This window comes from Schistocerca gregaria, chromosome 1 (assembly GCF_023897955.1).
Source record: "Schistocerca gregaria isolate iqSchGreg1 chromosome 1, iqSchGreg1.2, whole genome shotgun sequence".
Classification (NCBI taxonomy): domain Eukaryota; kingdom Metazoa; phylum Arthropoda; class Insecta; order Orthoptera; family Acrididae; genus Schistocerca; species Schistocerca gregaria.
This window is the reverse complement of record NC_064920.1, coordinates 469,088,415-469,104,505: the sequence shown is the minus strand read 5'-3', so window position 1 is coordinate 469,104,505 and position 16,091 is coordinate 469,088,415. Positions and strand designations below refer to the sequence as shown.

Below are 16,091 nucleotides of genomic sequence, written 5' to 3'. Positions count from 1 at the left end.
TATGGCCTAACAATCAATGTTACAATGTCTTTATGTGCAGAGAATACTTCCATATTGGGGAAGCTCCATGTAAGATTAAAATTTACTTTGTAAATGTCAAATGCTGTGTGGAATGAAATAAAAGAATGCACTAGTTAAGAGTAAGGGGGGGGGGGGGGGGGGACAATTTTGCTGTATTGAACTGTGTCTTTTTCCATATAGCAATCCTATGTGAGGCTTAGAGCATTGACATTTGGAATATGCTACCTGTAAACACCTGTAATGCCACAGTGAAATAATTCAGCGTGTGGGAGTTTGTTTCAGGAAATGGTCATTATCAAACCTTAAATTAGGTCATAAATGGAGAACTTGAGTGATATAATAATACTTCAACAGTGTTCAAACAGATTATGGTATAAACCAAACATATTATCACTTGAATTGGTACATACATGATCATTGATGAGAACATTCCAGAAACTCAATAATTGCTCAATTTTAGAGAAAGCAGTAACCAAATCTAATCTAAGAATTATGTTGTTTAGTTGTGTAGGATCATGTTAATTGCTGTGTTGTGAGATAAAATTCTGAGCAGCAGTATTTGCTTTTCTTCTAAATTGGAGGATTTTTCCAATGATTCCATTTACTTTTACTTCCTCAAACTGTGTACATTATTAATTAGAATATTTTCTGCTTAAGTATTACTGATGTTGTTACATGTTTCATAATTTACCCTGACATTTTTGAGAACTTTGTGAAATTTTATTAATACTTTTTAAAAATCCATCCACATTATTAATTAATATTGTCTTTCTTTGGTTAGAACTGAAGCCGTTGCCAAGTGAAATTGTTAGTATGGGGCAAATGTTAGCAACATCATGTAAATGCTATCAGAGGGCCCTTGAGGTGCAAGTATTCCAGCAGCAAAAACACAATCTCATGAGACGTCTTGGCAACGTCCATAATGAACTTGGCGTGCTATATATGAACCAGGCTGCATGTAAGAGCTAAGTGGATACATGTCATTAATAACATAATAATAAAACGTTGTGAATGATCTTAAAATGTATTAAATTTTTCTGACAAATTTAGAAAAAAAAATATACTCTATGTTTCCTTACAAAAATATGTGTTTTCAGCATTATTCCAAGAACAGCGGAATACAGATGAATTTGAAGGTCTGCTGGCACAGTCGCAACATCACCTGGAGAAGGGTGTACAGGCATTTGAAACCGTAAATGATGTTGCAAATATGGCTTTGTTGTTGTCTAATACTGGACGTTTGATGCGTACCTGTGCCCACCTGTACACACCTGAAAATCGCACTACTCTGTCAAGTGAAGAGAGATACTACTACAATAAGGTTCGTGTGGATAAGTATTCTATGTAGTGCGGATATCAACATACTAGAGAGCATGATGTATCTGATGAGCGAATGAGCAATTAGATGTATAATGCATGTGACTTAGAAAATATTGCAGTCCGTATTTCAGTTGCTCAAGCACAGCACCGCGCAAGTATCGAAGAGGGAACAGTGACACCAGCTTGGATGAATGTGGGAAAGGGCATGGTGAGTGGGCAGCAATTTTCATTGGGAAGAAGGAAAAAAGAAAAAAGAAATTTAAAAATTGTAATGCATCCATCTCCAAATCTTACTGTGTGATGTGTGTGCGTTACAATGTGGCTGTTATCTGCCATGTGGTCCCTGAGCCAACACTCTTCACTGAAAAGCCATGTTATATACCACATTTCCGCCCCTTTTTCTTATTGCATGAAGCACTGAATCATGTACCATTCAAGGTAATATCTTTATAGGTTGCTTATTAGTAGCTGTTTGGCAGTGGATGCAAGTAATGGATTTTGTACTGTCAATAAATCCTAATACACTCAGAATATAGGCTGCAAAGGGCGTTGTTGGCTAATGAGAAATATCTTAGAACCTCTTCAACACTTGATGGCTTGTGGCAGTCAGTGTGTGAGCTTGGTGGGATATTTTTTATTATTTTTTTAAATTTTTTTTATAGCACATAATATATCCATTTGTATGTGATTTGTAGCCCATGAGAACCAATGTCCTGGATGTGTATAGTAAGACATTAATGTCCCACACCACCTTATCACCTTTCTGCACTCACTAAGTGGTCGGATATTGAGTCTCAGCTTCTAAGCACATTTTGCTTTCTTGTGCAGTTTTGTATCAAGTTTAATTGATGTACAGATATTTCTAATCACATCATCTGTCAGATGTGGAATAATGGCCATAGTGAGTCAACATGTTTTAGGAAATAAGTCAAGTTTAATAATCTTTCCACAACAGTATGAAATTAGATTTCTGCTACCTATATATACACCATGTGATCAAAAGTATCTGGACAATGATTTAAAAGTCCTTGGCACCCTCCATTAGTAATGCTGGAATTCAGTATGGTGTTGGCCCACCCTTAGCCTTGATGACAGTTTCCAATTTCGCAAGCACACGTTCAGCTAGGTGCAGGAAGGTTTCTTGGGGAATGGGAGCCAATTCTTCACAAAGTGCTGCACTGAGGAAGGTATCAGTAACGATGTCGATTGGTGAGGCCTGGCACAAAGACGGCGTTCCCAAACATCTCAAGAGTTCTATAGGATTCAGGCCAGGACTCTGTGCAGGACAGTCCATTATAGGGATGTTACTGTTGTGCCACCACTCTACCACAGGCCATGAATTATGAACAGGTGCTTGATCGTGTTGAAAGATGCAGTTGCCATCCCTGAATTGCTCTTTAACAGCGGGAAGCAAGAAGGTGCTTTAAACATCAATGTAGGCCCATGGTGTGATAATGCCACACAAAACAACAAGGAGTACAAGCACCCTCCTTGAAAAACATGACCACACCGTAACACCACCACCTCCGAATTTTACTGTTGGCACTACACACACTGGCAAATGACGTTCACTGGGCATTTGCCATACCCATACCCACACATTGTGTACCATGATTCATCACTCCAGACAACGTTTTCCCACTGTTTGCACTCCTTCCACCAAATGAAGCGTTGTTTGGCATTTACTGGTATGATGTGTGGCTTACAAGCAGTCGCTCGACCATGAAATCCAAGTTTTCTCACCTCCCACCTAACTGTCATAGTACTTGCAGTAGATCCTGATGCAGTTTGGAATTCCTGTGTGATGGTCTGGATAGATATCTGCCTTTTACACATTATGACCCTCTTCAACTGTCGGCAGTCTCTGTCAGTCAGCAGACGAGGTCGGCCTGTATGCTTTTGTGCTGTACATGTCCTTTTACGTTTCCAATTCACTATCACATCAGAAACAGTGGACCTAGGGATGTTTAGGAGTGTGGAAATCTCGTGTACAGATGTATGACACAAATTACACCCAATCAACTGAGCATGTTAGAAGTTTGTGAGTTCCGTGGAATGTCCCATTCTTCTCTCACTAGTCTAATGACTACTGAGGTCACTGATAGGGAGTACATGGCAGTAGGCGGCAACACAATGCACCTAATATGAAAAACGTATGTTTTTGGGGGTGTCCAGACACTTTTGATCACGTAGTGTATGTAAGAAAATAAACAAGATATTAAAGACAAATCAACAAATTGATACAAATTTTGTGTCTTGGAAAGATCAGAAATAAAATAAGACTCATGGACAAATATGTCTCTTTCTTTAATGAAAAGAAACATTTTAATGGACAATAAATGAAGAGTCAAAGGAATATTGAGCCAACATGTCATATAGTCGTTCTTTCACTTTAACAAGTTGCTAAATATGAGGCATATCAGTGGGTCATGTCTGAGTGTTAGTTTCTTGCGGAAAATTTTACTTTTCATGTAAAAAATTAAAACTCACCATTTTTAGATTTGTGTCTATTCTTTGCTATGCAGTCTCCCTTATTTGGTTTTTAGGAAACTATTCAATAAAAAAATGAATTCTTTTGCATCATGTAGCCTCACATAATGGCTTCCCTTTTGTTATTCCTCATGACTGCTGTGATACTTCAAAATTAATTAGGCCAGCACATGTTTTGCAAAATTCACAGTAAAAAATGTAGTCGCTGGCCAGTTTACATTTGGTGCATTTTTGGTCATACGTTGCTGCACAGCAACTGTAGAAAACATATTAAAATTGTTTTTAAAGGTGGAAGGAGAGCCGTACCTCTTCCCAGTCTTGAGAAAATAGATGATAATATATTTACAGTTTGTTGCAGTGGGCTACAATATGTCACTTCGGAGGGTGTGACGTGGTGCTATGCAGAATTGTGCTCATGTTTGTCTTTTGTATCTTGTTTATGAAGTCAGTTACAGTCACACTCTTAGGTTAACATTACATTAAAAGTTATTTTCATTTTTAAATTGTAGATAGACAATAGCAGATCCAGTGTCAGTGTTGCCTACATATTGTGTGCTTCATTTTTTTCTTCTCTGCATTTACATTCCACCCTGTATTTTCCATTGTTTGATTTGTTAATTTCATTGTTCCATGTTGATGTTGCATTACAATATGAATACTTTATTGGTAACAATTATAATATATATGCCAGAGCATGAACAACTAAGTTAAATGTAGAATATCTAAAAATCATTTAACTAAAATGAGCTCAATAAACAATATGCTGCAATTCATAATGACATTGAATTCTAGTTACATTCAAGTTCTAACAGTAGTGTCTATTTAAACGGACATGGTGTTTAGATCATGGGATGACTGATGGAAGGGAAAGATGATTCTGTGACGTCTGTTGTAGACTCATAAGCCATTTTGTCTGACAGATCTCGTCTGGTTTGCAGGTACCACTATAGAAAATAGTTTTGAGGTGATGGGTGGAAATCATTGTTAAGGTACCACTGACATCAACTTTCAAATGTCTTCTCATCTCGAATGAGTACAGTATATAGTCCATCATGTGGTGGCTGCAAAGGCTTGCATGGAGCCTGACAACAGGGCTGCCACAAGTTCTGGAAATCAGGGAATTTAAATCAGGGAAATTTGAAAAAAAAAAAAAAGTTTACTGAGGTATGATGCATTGTTGCTGGCTGGGGGCAGCTGAGTACAAGAGCCATTTTCCTAATTTCTCATTCTTGCAGCTTCTTGTGTTCCTGGCAATCCCCTCGGCTTGCAGTCAGTGCTGCCATCACTTCTTGCTGCTAGCCTAGCAGCTGCTGACGAGAGGCAGGGAGGTGTGAGGAGTGGTTTGTTTGGCTCTGATTCTCAGAGAATGTTGGTTCATGGCCGGAGACAGTTGTCACCCGTGCATGAGTTGTGTCTGAATGATTGTGTGAATGTGCGTGTGCGCTCTCGTATTCTGACAAAGGCTGTGGCCAAAAATTTAGTTGTGAGAGTGTGATTGTCTTTTCTATGTTCCTATCTGCAGCTCAGTGATCATCTTTACAGTGAGTTGCTACCTATCCTCATTAGTGTTGATTTTCAGAGTATTCACACAAGTTGTCTTTTCCATGGATTGATCACCGCATTCTCATTTTATCAACATTATGTCTGTGACATGTAAATAGCTGGCTACACAGTCAGCTTCCATGATGGGTGAAAACTGCAGGCCATTTCTGTGGGTATGTCTAATGGATTAGGCCTGCCAATCTGAAGCCCATCATTTCCCACTAATGTGCAGGTGCTGCCCATCGGATCTAGTTTCACTGATCTGCTTACAGGTCAAGTCTGTCTGCGTGTGACGTAATGTGGCAGATTTTCGTCGTTTATCCATGGACTCAGGACTGAGGTGCTCCTTGGTAGGCCAGAGGCCACTGGCAATGGATTTCAGGAATTGCAACTGCCTCAACGCAACAGCATTGTACAATGCAGTGTTTTAAAGAATTTTATTTATTCGAGTACTTTTAAGCACTTTGAAAGTAGTTTGTATATTACAAAGTATGGATGATAAGAGGAAGAAAATTGTGGCAGTCACTGGCAGCTTGTACGCTATGTGCTCATATTTCATGAAAGAAAACACAAAATGCCTGGAAAATAGCAGACATAACACAGTGGGCGATAACCGACAGTAACAAACATAGTCAGGATTGCCACATGTTCTGGAAATCATCTATGTCAAATCTCTCTTTGCCCAAAAGTGGAATGACATCTGATGCACTATTGCTCTCAGTAATAAACCACACTCAATCAAGGAGACTACTATGCTTTGGTGCTCTTCCTTCCACTCCACTGCTTTATGCTGTCTACACATTGGTCATACGAGGCTTACCCATTGTTTCCTTCTTTGTAATGAACCGCCCCCACAGTATGGTTGTGGAGCCAGACTGATGGTATCCCACATATTTTTGGGATGTTCCTTTCTTTTGACCCTTTGTGCTAATTATAGTCTTTCTTAATTTTAATACTAGCAGACAGTTCATGGATGGTTGATCAGGTCCTCAGTTTCCCCCATGAAAGTGATTATTTCCAGATATAAGGTTTTGCATTACTCCTGGAGCAGAGGCAATGTGGTTGTGGTTGGGGCCTTTCTTCACATTTTCTCAGTCTGAGAATCCAGAACCCATGACCGCTTCCTCGTGGAAAGACCACTCTTTTTTCAGTTTCTAGATTTGGTCTAACCTTTTATGCTTTTTTCTATGTGTGTTTTAACTCTCTTGTTTTATAATTTGTCTCCTCTGACTGAATCCATCCACCTCTAGTGGCCCCTCTTTCTTCTGTGATCAATCAATCAATCTCAAAATTTGTCTAGGTAAAATGCTAAAACTTGTCTGGACATCAGGGAATTTCATTTGGGGAAACTTGTGGCAACCCTGAACAAAAACTTGGTTACATTTCTAAAGGTTAGCGAAAATGAAAGGGTGGTGAATATGGTGCTCTCTTAGTGCGACTGCGCGTGATTGATGAATGTGTGAAAGTAATTTTGGAACACAGTCTGATGCCTCAATAAGGTTGTTAAGCATATTGCTGAAAAATTCACAAGGTAATCGAATGGGTTGATCATAGAACAATTATGCTGCTGTGGCATTAAAATCTTCCTTGATGGTAGCACAGAGACCTTGTAGGACAATTGGCAGAGCTTTTGCACAGCAATGCAATTGATAGCATCTTAGAGGCACTTTAAATGGCTGCTACAAACACTCAGTGATACCATTTGCTGCTGGATGATAAACTGTGATTTGAATATGCCTCAAACAAAACAGTGAGTGGTTTGAGTAGATGTGACGCATAGTGGCTGCCTTGGTTGGTGGTGATGTGAAGAGGGATTCTGATCCATGAAAAAAGCTGGTTTAAACATTTTCAGGAGTGGCGTTGACCATAGGAAAATCCTCAGACCAGCAATTGAAGTGGTTGGTGGTATTTAGGTAGTAAACGTGTCCTTTGGATGGTGGTAACTGTCTGACAGTGTCTGTTAAAACTCGTTCAAATCAGTGGTTGGTCGTTCAAGTCAGTGGTTGGTTAGAACAAAAGTGTCAAGAGGTGCACTGATGTGTGGATGATTTTACTACAGTAACAGAACACACACTAATGCACAAAAGTTTTATAGTCTCTGTCCATATTTGACCACTTGAAAACTTGCTTAACCAGGTTTGTTGTACTCCGGACTTCAGGGTGGAACAAATCACGCAGTAATGAGATTGCCTGTTGATGAAAGTTCATTGTCACAAATGTACTTGCGTTTGATGTAGAAAGATAACAATACAATGTTCGAAAATGACTGGTTCATAGTCGACTTCATCTGTAATTGTGTCTACATGGGAAAGGATGTTTGCCAGTGTATTCAGTTCCCCATCAGCATCGATGATACACACGGTCAATTGTGCTCAAGATTTGCAGTTGACATAGTGATGCTTTGTCTGACCTCTGATTAAAAGCATAAATTACCGTCTTGTAATCAGTGACTGGCATAAACAGTTAGCTTTGAAGCATATGACAAAATTTCTTTATAGAAGCATAAGCCACATGTGACTTGTGGTCATATTTGTGATGGAGATTGTCTCTGAATGAATAATACCAAGGGTTGCCAATTTTGATTTATCTGTTGTTGAAGTGGAGCTTCTATAGTAGTTGCAGATGCATCAACGATCAAAGCAAGAAATGCTTGTGGAACAGGGTGTGCTAAAACTGTGGCCTCAGTGTTAGAAGTCTTCACGTTGTTAAACGTCCACTATAATCTGTAACTTGACTTTGGCGAACCTCATAAGAAGTCATTCAATGGAGCAGCCAGAAGTGTGTTACTGTGCACAAAGTAGAGGTAATAGTTTAGCAAGGCTGAGAAATCTTTGCAACTCGCAGAATGTCATGGGCCGTGGAAAGTTGTTTGTGGCTTCACTCTCTACTGTATAACCGAATTCCTTGGACATTAATGCTGTGACCAAGGAACTGAACTTCTAGTGCTCCAAAAATGTGCTTTAATGGATTGATGACCAAGCTGTGTGAACTGAGGTGAGGCGATTTGCCATTAAGTGATCCATATGTTTTATTTTAAAGTTAGACATATGCAAAACATGAGAATAGACAAAGCAGAAGATTGCATGTGACGTCATCCATAAAACACTTTGTGCAGCATTGCACAATCCAAAGCTCATTCTTGTGAACTCAAATAGGCCAAATGGAGTCCAGGCAGCAGTCTTAAGTACGTCTTTCTGAGCAACGGGTATTAATAGGAAGCATATACCAAGTCTCTTGTTGGGAGCTGTGTTTGCTGTGTATATTTAAGAAGAAATCTTTATCGTGGTCAGCATGTGGGACAGGATATCGCTCAGGAGTTGTTCTGGCATTAAGTTGCCAGGAATCACCACAGGAGCACCATCCATTGGTAGTCTTTGGAATGACATGGAGATATGAGGCCCAGCTGCTTTTTGGTGCATGACAGATCCCTTGGATGCACATAAAAGAGAATTACTGTTTCACTGCCTTCAGTTTCTCTGGTGACAACTGATGAGATCGAGCATGAACAGGTGGCCCTGACATTGTTAGAATATAGTGTACAGTTAGGTGCAGTACAGGTGCTGGTGTGAATAGCTACTGAGTGATCTCCTGGATCTGTATTAAGAAGTTCTACATATGGAGAACTCTTAAGTGATCATTCATACTGCAGTGTTGCCTAAATTGCATAAATGTCCATGGCTAGCTAAGTTAGTAAGTACTTGTGTCAAGGTGGTGACAGTGGTAAGTTGTGAAATGATAACAGATCTGCTCCAAGGGTGGAGTGTATTATGTCTGCCACTATAAATGCCACACAAACTCATGATGAAGGCTGAAGTATAGTGTATATGTTTTGATTGTGGAACCATCAGCAGCTCATATACTACAGTCATCCAGTCATAGTTGCTATGGGGAGGCATTTGTGTGGATAGGTACACCGATTCGTCGGCACATACGTTCGCCATACACTGCAGTTTCATACAATGTTTCCATTTGGAAAGCCACTATTACCAACTTCTGTGAACTCTTCCCATCTCATATAGGAAATGACATTGCTGACCCTCTGAGCCAAACCATCTACAACATCAGTGTGCCTCAGATGAAGGCAAATGGTGGCATTTCATCCATGAGCATTGGTGGCTGGAATGTGTTGTTTGAAGATCTGTGACTTGTGTGGTAAGCTTAGTGATTTGTACTTGGAATGAGGCCAGGGAGACGTCTGATTGTGAGAATACAGTTGCAACGCATGTGGATGGATACATCAGTATGGTCTGCTGTTTGTGCTAGAACATCGAGGTTGCCAACACATTTGATGAGTACCTTCCGTGTGTCAGGTGTCAGACAGAAAGTGCAATAGCCATATGTTTGGGAGAATGTCTTCATTAACCCTGTGGTGCAAGTGTCTACTGCAGTGCATAGCTGTTAATGTTGTTTCTTTGGCATTTTCAATAAGTCCTGGGGCTGCAAATGCATGCAGTCCACTCCAGTGGACATCCCTCCTACTGGTGCTGTGCCCTGCATGCAGCTGAGTCTTAGGACTGATAGAAAACACCAAAAGAGAACAGCTGTGCACTGCAGAAGACATGTGCACCACTGGTTTAACAGAATTGCCTGCTGGGGCCCACAGGTGATGCAGCGATTGAGAAGGGGTGCAATCATCTAACTTCTATGTGTGGCCCACAGAAACATGCAACAGAAAACAATATTCATGCCAGTTTTTGAGCTCTTGCTCTTTTACTAGCTGCAGTGAGACTGACTATTGATTATCAATTGAGAGCTCTTGCCTGAAATGATGGAGGTACTAGAGCAGGATCCATTAGGTAAGGAGGGGAGAGCAGAATAGTGTAAGGCAGGACTTTCAACAGATGCCTCTGTGGCTGCACAGGATGAGAGGCATTCAGAGTTTAGAGTATGTAAGAGATGCAAAGAGGGAGAGGGGTTTGAAAAGGGAGGGAAATGTTCATGATTGAGAGGGAAGATGGGGGGGGGGGGGGGAGAGAGAGAGAGAGAGAGGGACCAGATTGTGGGGAAAAGAGTGGTGAGAGAAGGCAGTACATGATATGAACAAAAGAGGGAAGGGGAAAAGTAAGGCGAGGCAGTGGGAAACAGGTTAGCAGAGGTTTAGGCCAGAGGGATTGCAAGAGCACAGTATATACTGAATAGACAGTTCCCATCCACATAGTTCAGAGAAACAACAATTGGGAAATTATTGTCCAAACAGTTCACATAGTGAAGAAGCTGTTAAAGTCATTTGTGTTGTGTTGTGCAGCATGCTTGGCAACTGGATGATCAAGTTTGGTGGAGCCGTTCGTGCAAATAGACAGTTGGTTACTTGTTGTGACCGTATAGAATGCCGGGCAATAATTACAGTGTAGCTGATAAATAACATCTGCTTTCACATGTGTCCCTGCCTTTTATTGGATGGGGAATACCTGTGACTGGACGGCAGTGGAAAGTGGAAAGTGGGTTATGAGACAGGTCCTGCATGTGGATTGACCACAAGGGATGACCCTTGAGAGCAGGATTGGGATATGGATGGACAAGGATATTGTGTGGGTTGTGTGGGCTTGAGAACACTATTTTGAGGGGTGTCAGTAGGATTTTTGCTAGTATGTCCTTCATGTAAGGGCATGATGAGGTCTATTTGAAGCTATGGTGGAGGAGGTGGTTGAACTTTTCAAGGCCAGAGCGATGCTGGATAATCGGAGGAGAACTAGTCAGCGGCTGGTTAACTGGTTTACTGGTGTCATAGAAGATTTGTTTATGTATTAGCTGAATATGATTTTGTCTGTCAATAAATGCTCTGGTAAGGTTGCTGGTATCTTTTGACAACTTCTGCTTTCCACGGTGGGTGCACCATCCATGGGAAGCAAGGCTGTAAGGAAGAGCCTTTTGGACATGGAAGGAGTGATAACTGTCCAAAGGGAGGTACTCATGGTGGTTGGGTACTTGATATCAACAGAAATATTCATGGAGCCATCTGAGAGGTAGGGATCAACATCTGAGAATGGAGCTCAACTTCTGAGAAGGTAGCTCATTGAATTGAGAAGGACCAGGTGAAGCAAATTTGAGGGTATTGAGGTTATAAAGGGAAGAGCAAAGGACGTCCGTGCCATGAGTCCGAATAATGAAAATGCCATTAGTGAATCTGAACCATACAAGGTGTTAATAAGTGTTCAGTTGCTAGGAGAGATTCCTCGAGATGGTCGATAAATAAGTTAGCATAAGATAGTGCCATGTGAATAGCCACCGAAGCACAATGAATTTATGTATAGATTTGGTCTACGAAAGTGAATAAATTGTGGATACAGTGGAGGATTAAGTGAGATGTGATGGATCTAGTGTGAGGAGGACATTGGGAAAGGTGGTTTTGCATGACCGTAAGCCAATGGGCATGGGGGACATTGGGAAATAAGGGCATCACATCTAATGTGACCAACAAGGAGTCTTGTGGTAACAGGACAGGAACTGTGGAAGTGAGTATTGTCGTGAATGTAGGGTGAGTTACAAACAGTAATTTGGAGGTGCTAGTCAACAAAGGAAGAGGTTAGTTATATGAGATCATTATACTGAGCCACAATGGGGCAACTAGTAGCTAAAAGGTCAGATTAACCGTGGGGTGAGGGGGAGGGGCGTGGGGGGCAGGGCGGGAGTTGTGCCACTAGTATGAGGAGGGAGATGGACACAAGTGTCAAGTTTTGGGATGGACGTAAGGCCTTGAGAAGCTGCTGGATATCATTTTTGACTTAGGGGATGGTAAGGGTCTATTAATGGCTGGCAGTTCAAATGTACGGTGATTGACAGAACCCCTTAGGAAAATGGCAGCAAGGTGCAGGAAAGGACACAGGTGCACTCAGTGCATACACCTGGTGGTCTCATTCAACATGTTGAAGATGCTATTCCAGTAGCCATTGTGAGGTCAGAGTGCAACCAAGTGCAGATTGCGGTGCACGTTGAAACAAATGATGTGTGTCGTCTGGGCTCCAAGGTCATATTTGGGTCATTCCAGTGGCTGATAGAGAAGGTTGAGAATACCAGCCTTGTACATGCAGTTCAATGAAGCTCACAATATGCAGCATTATCTCCAGAACTGATTGTGGCCCTTTGGTTCTGAGTCAAGTGGAAGGACTGAACCAGAGTTGAGGGTTTTGTACGAGTTAGGCTGTGACTTCTTGGACTTTCATCATAGGCTTGAGAACTTTAGGATACCCTAAATGGGTCAGGTGTTGTGCACTACACATCAAAGGCTGCTACTCAGGTAGCTCACTCAGTGTAAGGTGCATGCAAGGGTTTTTTAGTTTAGGCAACTCTCCACCCAGTCCAAATAACGATAGCTGTGGGGAACCCAAAAGTGTCAGTGTAAGATCAAATAAATTTCTCCCACAAGTGAGATTATTAAAATCCTAATGCTTAACTGCCAAAGCATTCACAGTATAGTGCTAGAATTTAAAATGCTTCTGAAAAGCAGTGAAGCTCACATAATACTAGACACAGAAAGCTGGTTGAACCTGAAATAGTTGTGAGATTTTTGGGGAAAATTTAAGTGTATATCAAAAGGATAGGCAAATGGGAACTGAAGGTGGTGTATTCATCACAGTAGACAAGAAACTGTTATCAACTGAGATAGAAATTGAAGGTGCATGTGAGATTTTTTAGGCAAAACTCAGTATCAGAGGTGGGCATCAAATGATAATTGGATCCTTCTATCACCCCCAGACTCTTCTCCCAGTATAACTGAAAACTTAAGACAAAACATCAGTTCATTTGTGCATAAGTTTTCCAATCATACTATAATCATTGGTGGATACTTTAATCATCCAGCAATTAATTAGGATAATTAAAATTTTTCTAGTGGTGGGCATGATAAGACATTCTGTGAAACTTTACTCAATGCCTTCTCTGCAAACTTCGTGGAAAAGATAGGGAGGAACCTCACTCATGATGGAAATGCATTGCATCTAACAGCAACAAATAGACCTGATCTCTTTGAGAGTGTCCACATTGAAACTGGTATCAGTGGCCATTCACAGTTGTGACAACAATGACTGGCAAAGTACAGGCAGAAAGATATATATGTTCAGTAAACTAAATAAAAAATCTGTAATATCTTATATCAGTGAGGAACTTGGAACTTTCAACACAGGTCAGGAGCATGCAGAGGAACTCTGGCTGAAGTTTAAAAGAATAGTTGACCACACACTGGACAGATATGTGCCCAGTAGAACAGTTTGTAATGGGAGGGAACCCCCATGGTATACAGTCATTATAAAGAAACTTCAAAAGAAATAGTAATTGCTACTTAATAAGTGTAAAACAAAGAATATGGCTATAGATAGAGAACTGAATGACATGCATTTGGCTGTCAAGAGAGCGGTGCATGATGCCTTCAGTGACTACCTTAGTGGATTAGTGTCAAATGATCTTCCAAAAAATCCAAAGAAATCTGGTCATATGTAAAGGCTGTTAGTGGCACCAAAGCTAGTGTCCAGTTCTTAGCAAAAGAAACAGGACCTGAAATTGTGGGTAGCAAAGCAAAAGGTAAAATGCTTAACTCCATTTTCAAATGATCCTTTACAAAATAAAACCAAAGAGAATTGCCGCAGTTTAATCCTTGCACCACTGAAAAGATGAATTAAATAAATAGTAGTGTCAGTGGTGTTGAGAAGCAGCTGAAACCGTTAATATTGAACAAAAGCTCCAGGACTCGATGAAAAACCAGTCTGGATCTATAATGATTTGCGACTGAGTTAGCCCTTCTTTTTACTATAATCTATTGTAGATCCAGTGAACAAAAACTGTACCAAGTTCTTGGAAAAAGGCACAGGTCACACCCACCTACAAGAAGGATAGTAGAAGTGATCCACAAAACCAATAAAACTGCCTCAAATACCCTTGACATCAGTTTGTTGTACAATCTTAGAACATATTCTGAGCTCAAATATAATGAGGTATCTTGAACAAAATAACCTCCTCAATATGAAGTTGCATGGATTCAAAAAATATCGATCATGTGAAACCCAACTTGCACTTTTCTCACATGAAATACTGAAAGCTTTGGAGCAAGGCATTGAGGTTGATGAAGTATTTCTTGATTTCTGAAAAGCATTTGACTCAGTACCACATTTATGCTTATTGTCAAAAGTACAGTCATATGGGGTATCAAATGAAATTTGTGACTGGATCAAGGACTTGTTTGTAGGGAGGGCACAGCATGTTTATCTTGGATGGAGAGTCATCATAAGATACAGAGGTATCTTCGGGTGTGCCCCAGTGAAGTGTGTTGGGACCCTTGCTGTTCATATTGTATCTTAATGACCTGGCAGATAATATTAATAGTAACGTTTTGGCAACCGCTTTAAATGATCGGAAATGTAAAATTATGCACTTCACAAAACGAAAAAACATAGTATCCTGTAACTGTAATATCACTAAGTCACTGTTGATATTGGCTAACTCATACAAATACTTGGGTGTTACACTATGTAGGTGTGTGAAATGGAATGATCACATATGCTCATTCATGAGTAAAGCAGGTGGTAGACTTCGGTTTATTGGTAGAATACTGGGAGAGTATAATTAATCTACAAAGGAGGCTGCCTATAAATAACTCATCTGACAGGTTTTAGAATATTGCTAAAGTGTGTGGGGCTAGTACCAAATAGAACTAATAGGGATGTTGAATGTATGCAGAGAAGGACAGGACAAATGGTGACAGGTTTGTTTGATCCATGGGAGAGTGTCACAGAAATACTGAAGGAACTGTACTGGATCACTCTTGAAGATAGTCATAAACTGTCCTGAGAAAGTGTATTAACAGAGTTTCAAGAACTGGCTTTAAATGCTGATTCTAGGAATGTACTATAATCCACCATGTATTGCTCACATGGGGATTGTGAGGATAAGATTAGAATAATTACTGCATACACAGAGGCTTTCAAACAACATTCCGTACATGAATGGAGTGGTAAGAAACCCTAATAACTGGTACATTGGGTGTTTCCCTACGCCATGCACATCACCGTAGTTTCCAGAGTATAGATGTAGATGTAGATGCAGATGTAGCATCATGTTCATAAGATTTATATGCAGAGCTGTCAGAAAGTTGGTGTAGGTCCTTTGCCACATAGTCACTACAATTCGTGACCACTGCGGGGTAGCCTTTATCTGCAGGAAGGTTGGTAAGGTCCGGATTGGTTTTCCATAGCAGTGATGTTGAACTCACTGGGGAGGCTTAGGAAAGGAAGGTGAGGCCAGCATAAAAGTGTGGCATTTCTGAAAGGTTACCAGAGGACAACTGTATGGAAGTGGAGGAGGATCATGGTTGGAGGAAGGTTGGAAGTGCTCCAGTCAAAGTTCTTTGTGGGGATTTTCATGGCTAATGTCAGTGGGATGTGTAGCAAAGGAATGTTGCCACTGCAGAGAATGAGTAAAGAAAAAAGGTCATTTACAAGGCCACGATGGTTGAACTTAGTTACGACTAAGGGGGTATCAAGAGCCATGTGTTTCATGGAGGTTGGAGGAAGCTTTTGGGGATGTGGAAGTTGGCAAGGAATTCGGTGCTCTATCATGAGGAAAGATGAGGGCGTTGGATCAGAATGACGGGCTTTTTTAGGCTACAGGCCTTCCAAGAGGATGTCTAGCAGCTCCCCAAGGCCTTAGGTTCCTCCAAATGTCTGGCACTTTATCCCATCTACCCCTTCATACCAGAAATCCATGCACTTCTAACTTTTTCCAACTCGCCG

General features: G+C 40.7%; 1 protein-coding gene across 1 annotated transcript in view; it reads left to right on the top strand.

Annotated features, from left to right (window-relative positions):
• Positions 1-16,091, top strand: part of LOC126352984 (erythroid differentiation-related factor 1) — a 224,218-nt gene that overhangs the window by 123,753 nt on the left and 84,374 nt on the right. Inside the window, exons 13-14 of the mRNA XM_050002728.1 lie at positions 803-979; positions 1,119-1,342. Coding sequence (XP_049858685.1) covers positions 803-979; positions 1,119-1,342 — 401 coding nt within the window. The remainder of the gene's footprint in view (positions 1-802; positions 980-1,118; positions 1,343-16,091) is intronic.